Source organism: Bos javanicus, chromosome 2 (genome assembly GCF_032452875.1).
Source record: "Bos javanicus breed banteng chromosome 2, ARS-OSU_banteng_1.0, whole genome shotgun sequence".
NCBI lineage: Eukaryota > Metazoa > Chordata > Mammalia > Artiodactyla > Bovidae > Bos > Bos javanicus.
The window spans coordinates 113,155,900-113,170,383 of NC_083869.1; the positions used below are offsets into that span (position 1 = coordinate 113,155,900).

The following is a 14,484-nucleotide window of genomic DNA, read 5'->3' on the forward strand; positions in this document are numbered from 1 at the left end:
TTAGCTAGTTAAAGAACTTAGTGGGTGTTTGTGACCATGAACGTCCTGCAGTTCCAGCTTTCTGCAGAATACTCCGTGCCTGTGTGAAATTAGTGTCTGCTCTGATCTTAATCACGTTTTTCCTGGTTTTTATTGTGCATTTTCTATGGAAGCCTAGCGATTTCAATGACATTTATTCTGTCTTCTCTGAATCTAGTTTGTTTTCCCTATTCAATCTTGGGTTCTTTTATAATTTTTTTTTCCCCTGGAAAATTCAATTATTGCTGGTCTGGAAACCCTGTTTAAAAATCTGAACTTTTCCTTGCCTCAGTAACTTAGTACTTTCTGGATGAGGACAGTACATAATCACTGTGTATGTGTGTGTATACATATTCAGATACAGATGTAGATATAGATATTTTGCTTCTATTCTTTTAATGCTTCCACGACTCTTAAATCTATCAGTGTTTTATGTCTTGACCAAAGTGAGACTTGGATTCTTGAATTCATGACTTATGCCTCACTTCATTGTTAGTCTACTCCTGATGCAGGTTGATTTCTAGAAATCACAAAAGGCTTTGCTGGCAGAGTAACTGGCTGCCTTAGTACTTACTATATTTCCCAGCTATTCAGATGAAGTGGTCCCGGGACCCTTGCTCCCTGTTGAGTCACTATATTATTCTCAATTCTCTACTTGTTCATCTTCTTTGTTAAAAGAGACAAAACCAAGAGCTTAGCATTAATTAATGTTTTGTGTACATTAAAATGAAAACTTTGCTGTAAAAGTTTTGCTTGAGAAGTCTGCCTCCTATTTATAGATCCCTTTAATTGCTCCCCTGACCTTCCAGTGAAAGGAAGCGGTGCTTGTTTTATCATGGAAGTCTTTTATAATTTTTATGGTTACAGATGTTGATTTTAGGCTATTTATGAGGATCAGATAAAGACATTGGTTCCCAGTTACGTTCCAAGTGTTTTCATACTATTGCTATATTTATTTCTAGAAACATGGCATTGGGATTATTAATATCATTTAAAGATGGAGAAACTGAGGCAGAAAGAGGAAATCTTTGTCTAAATGAAGGATATGTTCCCTTGTACACAGTGAAAATAGCCCCATTAGATCAGGATATTAAGAGCATGATTTAAAGGTGTTTTTCAAAGGGTCAGAGGTAAAAGTGGGTAAAATCATGGTGTTAATTCCCACTCTGTGTGAAAGTGGGCAAGTTATTGATCATTCAGAACCTGCTTTGTAGGGTTTAAAATGAGGTAGCAGTTCTGTAACATAAGTGCTCTCTCTCTCTACATATATATATATACGTATATATACATATATATACCTACATACCTAACCTATATATAGAATGTTGCCGAACTCTGACTCATGTTAGTTTTACATAACTGTGAAGTGCTTTAGTGGATGTGAAGTACACCTATACTCTTGTCTGGGAGAATACTTAACCTTACATTTCATAGACACAAAAAAGAAATAATAACAGATAAACAGTAAAGGAAGAGATTGCTCATTTTATTAAAGCACAAAGTTATTCAAGATTTGAAAAAGGAAAGAATGCTCACTGCCTTTCCTAAGAGGCTCAGAGTTGTCAAAAGTAGAGTGTAGAGAGGCAGAATGCAACATTAGTGTTGAACTTGGGGTGTTTAAATAAGATTCATGCCAATTTGTTGCCTAGCAATCAGGGTATTTATCCTTGCCTGGGGAGCAACAGGGCAACTGAGCACAGGGTGGATCAAAAAGGTTGCTTATTGCAATACAGCAGCCACTGTAAGGGGAACACGTGTTTCTACAAAATCCTACAAAAATGGCAATATGAATTCACTTCAGGGCTGGCTTACTCTGGTTGGAAAAATTCAATCAATATTTTGCAAAGTATGGTCCAATAACTACAGGCATCAGGGTTACAAAGCTACAGGGGGTTGTTAGGGCGAAGACTGAGGCAAGTGTTCTTTCCAGAGGGCAGCTATAGCAAAGCACACACGGCAGTCAGCATCGTGGTTAAGAGGCTAGGGGCCGGACAGCATGGGCTGGGATGCTGGGCCCGTCTATTCCCAGCTGTATAATGCTGGACACGTTCCTTAATTTTTCTATGAAAGTCTCCTTGTCATTAGAAGGTGATGATGATGATGAAACGTATGTTTGTAATTATTGCAAGGAAAGGCCTGAAAAGCATATCTGGCCCAAAGTAACTGGTCAATGACAATCAGCAGCTATTAGCTACTGAAGTCAAGACTTCTTGGCAGCCTACTTCTCTGGGGTTATTTCTCAGTCTTAACCCAGCTTTTTAGGGACCCCTTTCTTTTTATCTACTGTCCCCAGGCTCGACTATTCATATTCCTTTATCATCACGTGATGTTTGTCTTCTATCCCAAGGCATAAGTTTTCTCTTTATCTCCATCCTTAAAAACAAGTACAACTATGGGGATCTTCACAGGGTTTTCACTGCTAGTGATCTGGAAAAATTAGCAGGGAATAAAAGAGTTTCTTCCCAGGCTTCTTCCACTTTCTTCTACTTTAGATCCACAAGGGTGGGAAAAACATGGTAAGAAGATTCATTCACACTGTCAAGACAGATGCTCTGTCCTGAGATTTACAACAGAAAAGTTTAGGGTGATGAAGTCTCTAAAGTGACTACCTAATGACTGGAAGTATACAGTTGGATTTTAACTTTTGGAGACGATTTTAGGGAACAGACTCACGTTGCTTCCAATTTTGGCAGTATTTTTAGATATATTCTAACTTTTTCAAAATATTTTTTATTAAAAAAATTTGTAACCACAACAATACAGAATCTATACATTGGGCATTCCAGTTAATGCAGTTAAATGTGTATAATTTTTATTGCCTACTTATTATTATAAAATGTAGATGTGCCAAAACATATTCAACCCCACTTATATCGGCTGATATTACAAATTGGGCTTCCCTGGTGGCTCAGTGGTAAAGAACCCTCCTGCCAATGCAGGAGACTCGGGCTCAGTCCCTGGGTTGAGAAGATCCTCTGGATAAGGAAACGGCAATCCACTCCAGTATTCTTGCCTGGGAAATCCCATGGACAGAGGAATCTTTCAGGTTACAGTCCATGGGGTTGAAAAGAGTTGGACATGACTGAGCAACTGAGCATGCATGCATGCACACTGTACTCATGCTTGTAACTGTATTTTATATTCTAGTGTTTGTTTTTCTAAAATGTACGCTGCATATTTATACACATTTGAGTATCTCTAAATGCCACAGACATGTGAAAATTAGAAGCATTATGTGATAGTGTTTGTCTCCCTATATGCCTACTCGCATTTCTTCATTCACATATTATACATCATTTTTTTTAAAATTTGTATTTCTATGATTACAAGTGTAGCTTGGCAATTCTACATTCCTCTGGGCCAACTTAAAATTCCTGCTCTTTTTGAATTTCCTGCTCCTTTCTTTGTGCTCATATTTTCTTGGGTTATTTACCTTTTTCTTATTAATTTATAGAATTTTGTGTATTAGGAATGTCTGTGGGGGAGTGTGGGAAAAGATATATGAGTTGTGAATAAATTCTCTAACCATTTTCTTTGGCTTTATTGATGGCACCATTCATCATAAAAATTCAAGACTTTGTTAAATGCATGTATTTTTCATAACTTTTCATTTTAAAATGTCTTCCTATGTTTTTACAGCTTCTGCTTTTGAAATTAAGACATTAAAAATTCATCTGGAATTAATTTTTACATGTACTGTTAGATACAGCCTTAACTACTTTTGTCCAAAACAGATAGCCCAGTGGTATTTGTAGAACAGTCCACCCTTCACCAGGAATTTGAAGTGCCACATTTACCAGTTATCAAGTAACCATACGCATTTGGGTCTGTTTCAAATACTTGGTTGCTTTCACTGGCTTATTATTATTATTTTTTTTAATTTCAGAAGGCAGAGAAAGATGGAGAATGTCTATTTTTAAGAGTTAACATTTCTCTAATACCAAAGAAATAAAAGAAAACTAGAGCCAGATTTCACTCATGAATATAAATGCAAAAATTTGAAAAAAATTAGCAATTCTAATGCAGCAAAGAATTAAGGTAGAAATACAACTTAAATAAGAAAGTTTAAACCAGAAACACAAGTATGTTTTCATAGGACAGTAACCTATTAATTCTATTGCAGCACTAAATTCAAGCAAAAAAAAGCTATTATGTCAATAGGCTGGATATGAATTTTGTAACACTGGGTATCCAGTCTTTATAAACACTGTGGAGACCAAGAAAGGTCCTTCTTAAACATGATTAAGACCAGAAAGACCTTTCTTAGACATTTCTTTTGTCTCTGAAACTATCATAAAACACCAAATCAAGAATAAGACAGGATGCCTAATTGGAATTATTATTCAATATAGTTTTAGAGATATTAGATAATAACACAAAAATTAAGGAAACAATATACTTATTAGAAAAAAAGAAATTTTAAATTTGAAAATCAGTAGCTTTTAAAAAATATCAGCAATAAATAGTAAGAAAAGAAGTCTACTCACAATTTTGCAACAATAGTATAAAATATGTGGAAATAAATTGAACAACAAAGTTAAAGGTTTTTAAGAAGGAAGTGTATTTAATACACTAGATAGGGTATTAAAAAAGCAGAGACATCACTTTGCTGACAAAGGTCCATATAATCAAAGCTATGATTTTTCCAGTAATCATGTATGGATGTGAGAGTTGGACTATAAAGAAGGCTGAGCACTGAAGAACTGATACTTTCTAACCGTGGTGTTGGAGAAGACTCTTGAGAGTCCCTTGGACAGCAAGGAGATTAAACCAATCAATCCTAAAGGAAATGAACCCTAAATATTCATTGGAAGGACTGGTGCTAAAGTTGAAGTTCCAATACTTTGGCCAACTGATGTGAAGAGTCGACTCACTGGAAAAGATCCTGATTCTCGGAAATATTGAGAGCAAGAAGAGAATGGAGCGACAGAGGATAAGATGGTTGGATGGCGTCACTGACTCAATGAACATGAGTTTGAAGAAACTCCGGAAGATAGTGAAGGACAGGGAAGCCTCTCGTGCTGCAGTCCATGGGGTCACAAAGAGTCAGACACGACTGAGCAACTGAGCCACAACAACAAAAAGTACAATAGTTTAGTAAAGAAAACATAAAAGACCTAGTTAAATATTCCCTGTTAGGAATTTGAACATCATAAATATTTCAAATCATACCTAAGTTAACACATGCTTACTATAGGACTTTTGTAGACTTGGTCTCAATGATTTTGATTTGCTTGTGCAGAAAATGATTTACCAGCTTATTTAAAAACAAAAAAAAAACCAAAAAACAATGATGCCCTACGAGATACGGAAACTTCCTCTAAGGTAACTGTAAACAAAATACTCTGGTACTGATGTCATACTTTTATTAGTAAATGTGAAAACAGTATAATCAGATATCCTGATGTTTTCTGAATGACATTTTACTCATTTTTTCTCATCACCTTCTTAGAAGATGTTGTAATTTAATGTGAACTTTGAGAAAATAAATATGAAATGACAGAATTGGGGAGAAAAAGACAACTCTATGGCAAAGATGGTGTGGACTGAATGGTCCAACATAAAATATGTATGATTAGGAATAATCTGATTAATAAACTTCTACTCATACAAATATGCTTAAAAGCTGAGAAAGGGTTTTGCTATTTTATGTACCTTTATTAAATCCTAATTGGGATACACTGTTTTCTTAGGATTAAAGATTGCATTTAGATTCCACTACTTTCAGTGTGATCCATGCTAGGCTAAATGTTACCACTGCATATTCTGTAAAGGAAGGACTGGCTACACTTATTCATTCAATCCCTGGTGGTGCAGATGGTAAAGAATCTGCCTGCAATGCTGGAGACCCAGGTTCGATCCCTGGGTTGGGAAGATCCCCTGGGGAAGGGAATGGCAACCCACTCCAGTATTCTTGCCTGGAGAATCCCATGAAAGAGGAGCCTGGTGGGCTACAGTCCATGGGGTTGCAAAGAGTCAGACAGGACTGAAAGGCAAAGGAGAAAAGGAAAGATAAACCCATTTGAATGCAGAGTTCCAAAGAATAGCAAAGAGAGATAAGAAAGCCTTCCTCAGTGATAAATGCAAAGAAATAGAGGAAAACAATAGAATGGGAAAGATAGAGATTTTTTTCAATAAAATAAGAGATACCAAGGGAACATTTCATGAAAATATGGGCACAATAAAGGAAAGAAATGTCATGGACCTAGTAGAAGCAGAAGATATTAAGAAGAGGTGGCAACAATACACCTAAGAATGATACAAAAAAGATCTTCATGACTTAGATAACCATGATAGTGTGATCACTCATCGAGAGCCAGACATCCTGGAATGTGAAGTCAAGTGGGCCTTAGGAAGCATCACTATGAACAAAGCTAGTGGACGTGATGGAATTTCAGTTGAGCTATTTCAAATCCTAAAAGATGATGCTGTGAAAGTGCTGTACTCAATATGCCAGCAAATTTGGAAAACTCAGCAGTGGCCACAGGATTGGAAAAGGTCAGTTTTCATTCCAATTCCAAAGAAAGGCAATGACAAAGAATGCTCAAACTACTACACAATTACACTCATCTCACATGCTAGCAAAGTAATGCTCAAAATTCTCCAAGTCAGGCTTCAATAGTAGGTGAATCATGAGCTTCCAGATGTTCAAGCTGGATTTAGAAAAGGCAGAGGAACCAGAGATCAAATTGCCAACATCCGCTGGATCAAAAAAGCAAGAGTTCCAGAAAAACATCTATTTCTGCTTTATTGACTATGCCAAAACCTTTGACTGTGTGGATCACAAAAAACTATAGAAACTTCTTAAAGAGATTGGAATACCAGAACACCTTACCTGCCTCCTGAGAAATCTGTATGCAGGTCAAGAAGCAACAGTTACAACTTGACATCGAACAACAGACTGGCTCCAAATTGGGAAAGGAGTACGTCAAGGCTGCATATTATCACCCTGCTTATTTAACTTCTATGCAGAGTACATCATGAGAAATGCTGGGCTGGATGAAGCACAAGCTGGAATCAAGATTGCCAGGAGAAATATCAATAACCTCAGATATGCAGATGACACCACCCTTATGGCAGAAAATGAAGAAGAACTAAAGAGCCTCTTGATGAAACTGAAAGAGGAGAGTGAAAAGTTGGCTTAAAACTCAACATTCAGAAAAGATCATGGGATCCAGTCCCATCACTTCATGGCAAATAGATGGGGAAACAATAGGAACAGTGTCAGACTATTTTCTGGGGCTCCAAAATCACTGCAGATGGTGACTGCAGCCATGAAATTAAAAGACACTTGCTCCTTGGAAGAAATCTATGACCAACCTAGACAGCATATTAAAAAGCAGAGACATTACGTTGCGAACAAAGGCCCATCTCCTCAAAGCTATGGTTTTTCCAGTAGTCATGTATGGATGTGAGAGTTGGACTATAAAGAAAGCTGAGTGCCCAAGAATTGATGCTTTTGAACTGTGGTGCTGGACAAGACTCTTGAGAGTCCCTTGGACTGCAAGGAGATCCAATCAGTCCATCCTAAAGGAGATTAGTCCTGGATGTTCATTGGAAGGACTGATGTTGAAGCTGAAACTCCAATACTTTGGCCACCTGATGTGAAGAACTGGCTCATTTGAAAAGACCCTGATGCTGGGAAAGATTGAGGGCAGGAGGAGAAGGGGATGACAGAGGATGAGATGGTTGGATGGTACCACTGACTTGATGGACATGAGTTTATGTAAGCTCTGGGAGTTGGTGATGGACAGAGAAGCCTGGCATGCTGCAGTCCATGGGGTTGCAAAGAGTCAGATGTGACTCAGGGACTGAACTGAACTGAGCTACTAACACTTTCATTTTCACTTTCAAACAAATGAGAAACAGATGTTAAATGTGTGTCCAATCCCTGCCCCAAAGTTGCCTGTAGTCGGGCTAGAATAAGCAGTTTTATACCAACTTGGAGAAGGAAATGGCAATCCACTCCAGTATTCTTGCCTGGAGAATTCTACGGACAGAGGAGACTGGCGAGCTACAGTCCATGGGGTTGCAGAGTCAAACACGACTGAGTGATTAACACACACACCAACAAAACGCAGATAGATGCTACACACCAACAGAATTTATCAGTCCTTTTCAAATGGTTTTGTGTGTGTGTGTGCTCAGTCATGTCTGACTCTTTGCGACTGTGGATTATAGCCCACCAGGCTCCTCTGTCCATGGAATTCTTCAGGCAAGAATACTGGAGTGGTCTCTCATTTCTTTCTCCAGGAGATTCTCCAGCCCAGGGATCAAAACTGTGTTTCTTGCGTCTCCTACAATGGCAGGCAGACTCTTTACCACTAAGCTACCAGTGAAGTCATTAACTATTTCCATAGTTAATACTTGAAAGAAATATCTCTCTTAAAAACTTTGTTATCCAAAATTCTCACATAATATGGCATTTCCTATAAGTCAATCCAAATAAGTAAAATAAAATTAAATCTTTTTGTTAGGAATACTCAATTATTTCTCAATGTGGGGATTTTAAATTAAGTAAAAACAAAATTTAAAAGTTCCAGAACTCAAATGGTCACCAGACAATGAAAAATGATTCACAGGAAATAAGTAATAAAGGTTGAAAGACATTAACTAACAACTGTAGTTGGAATTCTCTATTGAAAAAGAGAGGGAGACAGCAAAAATAATAAGTTGCATTAAGAACTACATAGGGGAAAACAAAACTTTTTAAAATAATGGATTGGAAGCATTGCATTTACCTCTTTCACCAGTAAATTTTCTGCTTTGTGCTCTGCATCTTCAGGTACTGTTGAATACAAGGTTCGGATGTCCCAAGATACTGTGGTGGTCTGAGAACAACAAGGAAAGGGAATTAAATCTTCCAACTTGAAAGCATTGTGTAGACCACTATACCCAAGACACAATAAGAAAGTGTATTAGATCTCAGTATTTGAGGATAAGAGAAAACAGAAACTTCCATAGTTCTTAGCAATTTACTCTCTACGAGGGAAGATTCATACCTCTCTTGATCACCACTAGTAGCATTACAGTTTCAAGCATGAAAGCATTAGTCAGTAGCACTCAGTTGTGTCAGACTCTGCGACCCCATGGACCGGATCCCACCAGTCTCTTCTGTCCATGGAATTCTCCAGGCAAGAACGCTGGAGTGGGTTACCATGCCCTTCTCCAGGGGATCTTCCCGACCCAGGAATAGAACCTGGGTCTCCTGCACTGCAGGTGGATTCTTTACTGTCTGAGCCACCAGGGAGCATTACAGTTGCTGCTGCTGCTGCTAAGTCACTTCAGTCGTGTCTGACTCTGTGCGACCCCATAGATGGCAGCCCACCAGGCTCCCCCGTCCCTGGGATTCTCCAGGCAAGAACACTGGAGTGGGTTGCCATTTCCTTCTCCAATGCATGAAAGTGAAAGTGAAGTCGCTCAGTCGTGTCCAACTCTTAGCGACCCCATGGACTGCAGCCTACCAGGCTCCTCCGTCCATGGGATTTTCCAGGCAAGAGTACTGGACTGGGGTGCCATCGCCTTCTCCGAGCATTACAGTTAGTCCCTCCTTATTTGTGGTTTCAGTTACTTGTGGTTAACCAGGGTCCAAAAATATTAAATGGAAACTTCTAATGTTCTGTTCTGAGACGTATGATGGTATCTCAAGCCACTCCCCTCTGCCTGCCCCCACTATCTTATCTCATTGATCTTCTCAGGGTTCCAGGATCCAGGATCACCTAAAGCAGATGACCCTCCTTCTGATTTATTGTCAGAAGGTCAATAAATAGTAGCCTAATACTATGTCACTACATCATTAACCTCACTTCATCTCATCACCTAGGCATTTTATCATATCATCACTGGAAGAAGGGTGAGTACAGTATGAGAAGATATTGTGAGACAGAGACCACATTCACATATTTTTTATTGTAATTGTTCTATTTTACTATTAGTTACTCTTGTTAATCTTTTACTGTGCCTAATTTATAAGTTAAACATCATCACAGGTATGCGTGTATAGGAAAAAATAGTATTTACAGAGTACCATCTACACTTTCAGGCATCCACTAAGCATCTTGGGATGTATTCCCAATATACAATGGAAGAGGATGATATTACAGACCACTGTTTTCTCTGTGGAGCTCACAATTTTAAGCTGTTTCCTTCCATGGAGAAAACAAAAATTTGGGCATCTGTATATTTTGACTATTTATATTGGTACCTTTGTTGCTGCTAATGATAAAATACATTTGAAATGAAAAAGAAAACCTATAAAATCAGCAATATGTCAATCCTACTTTGAATAATCTCCTGAATATTCACAGGGTAAATTTGATGCCTTTCAGAAGCTGCGTGTGTGTAGCCACAGACAGGGTGGGAGAGAAGAAAGGGTATTCAGTAAATCTAGACCTTCAAGAAAATAAGTCATGTTTTTGGTGTCTTTATTTTCATAGAAATACAACATCTTCAACTTTAAGCTAAACAAACCAATTTTTATTAAATGAATATACATCAACTAAAAGGATAAAGTATCTCTTCAAAGAAAACATTTAAAATGTAATGCATAGACTGTTTCTTCTGTATCTTATCTTATGGGATGCCGTGTAAGTTTGCAACCTCAGCCACCAGCTTCCTTTATTCTGTTCTTGGTGATTACAGGGGTGCTGGGATGATGAGTCTGTTAGCATACATGGTACCAACAGCTGGGATCTTTTATTTTGTACACTGTCAAACCTACAAATCATATAGCACAATTTCCTGGTGGCTCAGATGGTAAAGAATCCACCTGCAATGTAGAAGACATAACAGACTAAGGTTCGAGCCCTGGGTCAGGAAGATCCCCTGTAGAAGGGATGGCAACCCACTCCAGTATTATTGCCTGGCGAATCTCATGGACAGAGGAGTATGGCCAGCTACAGCGCATGGGGTTGCAAAGAGTAAAACATGACTGAGCTACTGACATTTTCACTTTCAGGATTCATGTGAGCTGTTCTAGATGAAGCGCAGACTGCAATGAAGGAGACATGGGTTCAGTCTCTGGGTTGGGAAGATCCCCTGGAGAAAGAAATGGCAACCCACTCCAGTATTCTTGCCTGGAGAATTCCATGGACAGAGGAGCCTGACAGGCTACACAGTCCACGGGGTTGCAGAAGAGTCAGACATGACTTAGTGACTAAACAACAACAGATGAAGGGCATTTTTCGTTCTAATTATTTAAGTAGATGAGAGTCTCAAAATCTGTCCTTACTTTCACAGAACGGGAAGGGGAGGGGTCCAGGGAATTTAGTCTTCTGAGTTCACAATGGCAACTGCAGCTCTGCCACCAGGGGCAGAATCATTCCTCATCTTCTAATCCTAGGCTCATATTTTCTTCAATTTTTTCTTTACTCTTGATATAAGCTCCTGGTGGGAAAGAAATCTGGTCTGTTTTGTTCACTGCTATAACCTCAGTGCCTGGATGGGTGCTCAAATACTTACTTGTTGAGTGTGTGGGGTATGTGTCTGTGGTTGCCTGTTGTGTATGTCTGTGTGAATGCATGTGTGTGTGATGTGTGTCTGGTGTGTGTGTGTAGTGTCTGTGTGATTATGCATGGAGGTAGGCTGTAGTTGACAGTGTGCGTGTGTGTATGTGCATGGTGAGTGTGTGTCACATGTGAGTGAGTGTGGTATGTGAGTGTATCTGTGAGTGAATGAGTGTGTGGATGTGCATGTATGTATGTGCATATTGGGAAGATGGTATTTGGACCCTGAAAGAAGAAGAATGTCATGTGAATGTAACATGATCAAGGGATACAAAATAATGAGAAAATTATATTCAAGATACATCATATGGCAAAAATAAAAGCTCATCTTGAAACAGATAAAGAGCCTCTCTGTCAGTGTGTTTGTCCCAGGATTTGACTGTAATGTGTGAAGGAAGTTTGGAAGTGCTCAGAGGCCATGGCTATTGATTCAAGCCAAGTGTAGATACACATACAGGGAACAATTACTTCCTATGTGAAGCATGCTGGGGCCAACGTGTGTGTGCTAAGTTGCTTCAGTCGTGCCCAACTCTTTGTGACCCCATGGAGTGTAGCCCACCAGGCTCCTCTGTCCATGGGATTCTCCAGGCAAGAATACTGGAGTGGGTTGCCATTTCCTACTCCAGGGGATCTTCCCCACCCAGGGACTGAGCCCAGGTCTCTTGTACCTCCTGCACTGGCAGGAGGGTTCTTTACCACTAGCGCCATCCGGCTCAGACAGTAAAGAATCTGCTTGCAATGCAGGAGACATGGGTTTGATCTCTGGGTTGGGAAAATCCTCTGGAGAAGGAATGGCAACCCACTCCAGTATTCTTGCCTGGAGAAATCCATGGACAGAGGGCCCTGGTGGGTTATAGTCCACGGGGTCACAAAGAGTTGGGCATGACTGACCAACTAACATAGACACACAGAGCCACCTGGGAAGCCCCCAAAGTATGAAACACTTCACGAATTTGCATTTTCATAGTAAGTCCTACATTTCGGGAGTCAATGTAGAACTTACTATTATTTAGATTTTACATTTTTATTCCTTTTGAATTGCCTCTTTCAAATTGTTTCTTTTATGTTATTTACTCTGTTAGAAAATAAACAGTAAACAAACTCCATTGAGGCTGGAGTAGAAGATGAGAATCCGTGCCTGAAGTGAGCTCTGGGGATTATTGCTGGATTTCAATTATCTGGGGATAACTTCTTTCCTGTTTGGACAGATAATTTGCAGATACACAATGTAACTTGATTGGTTTCCAGGGAACATTACATACTGTGATCTACTGGCAAGATTAAGGATATTTTTTCCTCTAATTCAAAAATTTTTCCATATTTCAATCATTATTTTATAATAAAATTTTTGTATTAAAGCAAGACTCCTCTTTTTCATTATCCACAACAGTTTCTTATTGATTTCTTGCTTTAAAAAAAATAATATCTTCTCTAAAATACTCTAAATCTGATGGACAGTGAAGGGACCTGCAGTTTAGTTTCCTGTTTAGTTATACCATAAGCCTGTTGTCCCACTAAGATCAGTACTCTGTGGTACAGTTCAATAGAGTGAATAGTGAGCTGGTTTAAGAAGTTGTTTTTTTTTCTTTATAGTAGGTTTCTGGAAGGTGGGCTTGGGTTTCCGGTAACGATAATCACACAATTATTTGATTTGTGATGTTACCAGAGTAAAGATTAGGGCCCCAAATACATAGGGTAACGCTCATACTTGATGTATGATTGGAAGTTCATTGAATTTGGAGTAATAAAAATTAATAATATGTACGATGGTTATGTATGATTCCTGATGACCTCTAGATACAAGATGATGTCAGTTCTTTACTAAAGCAGTTAGAGCTGAGCCACTCTTATGTAACCACATGAGAAATAGACAACAATATTTTACAACATGCAAATCTAATACCTTGTACAGAGTACACAGATACAAGAAAAGGAATGTAGAATAAGACACTACTGACCTCAGTTATAGTTTGCCATAATATTGGAGACTTTACTTGAAAAAGCAGAAGGCCTCCATAAAATTTCAACTTTAAGAATTGGAGAGCTTCTACTCATTTTTTTTATTCCTTTTCTTCACTTTTAATTGAAGTGCAGTTGATGTACAATATTATATAAATTACAGGTGGACAACATAGTGATTCACAATTTTTAAAGGTTATATTCCGTTAATAGTTACTACACAATACTGGCTATATTCCCTGTATTGTATTATATATCCTTGTAGCTTAGTTTATACATAACAGTCTGTACCTCTTCACCCCTTATCCCCATCTTGTTCATCACCCCTTATCCCCATCTTGCTCATTTTTAATTTCTTTCATGTGTCTCTGTTGAAGCAAAAATAAATTGATCAAATAAGAAGAAAAGTATACAGAGTCATATTTGTTAAGGGTATTAACATGGCTACAAAGAATTTCTTTTCTGAGAATTAGATGCTTTCAGACCACTACAAATTGCCTTGGCCACAACAGACTTCCTGTTCTCTTTTATAAACCCTCTGGTCGACAATTAGTAGAGCTCAATAGCATGAGACAGAGCTGAGACTCAACTGGCGCTCAGCCAAGCTCCTCTTCTGGTGGTAGAGTCTTATAAGGGGCCTATTGTCCAGAGATTAGGCATTTGGAAATAAAAACTGTCCTTTTATTTACGCAACAAGACATGCAGGCCTGTGTGTGTAGTTTCAGGTCCATGACATTCAGACATCCTCCACTGCAGCCCTGACATGCTCTGGTTCCTTCTACTCTGTAGTGGGTCATCTCTGTGGCTTTGTCACAGCCACCATTCTGCTGGGGACCGCAGAAGTCGTCATTCCAAGCACACAGCGGCCATTTCTCAATCGGCCAAAGGCCACTGTCAAGAGTCTAAAAAAGAAGTTTCTTTTCCTATCCTGGAGTTGAGCAAAGATTCTTCTGACAGCGTTGTTGATCCCAGCTGCTCAAAAACAGTGGACAATAATGATGGT

General features: G+C 38.8%; 1 protein-coding gene across 11 annotated transcripts in view; it reads right to left on the bottom strand.

Moving 5' to 3' along the window:
* Positions 1–14,484, bottom strand: part of DOCK10 (dedicator of cytokinesis 10) — a 304,984-nt gene that overhangs the window by 151,635 nt on the left and 138,865 nt on the right. For all 11 annotated transcript variants that reach the window (XM_061386579.1, XM_061386560.1, XM_061386598.1 and 8 more), the window contains exon 3: positions 8,760–8,849. In XM_061386579.1, coding sequence (XP_061242563.1) covers positions 8,760–8,849 — 90 coding nt within the window. The remainder of the gene's footprint in view (positions 1–8,759; positions 8,850–14,484) is intronic.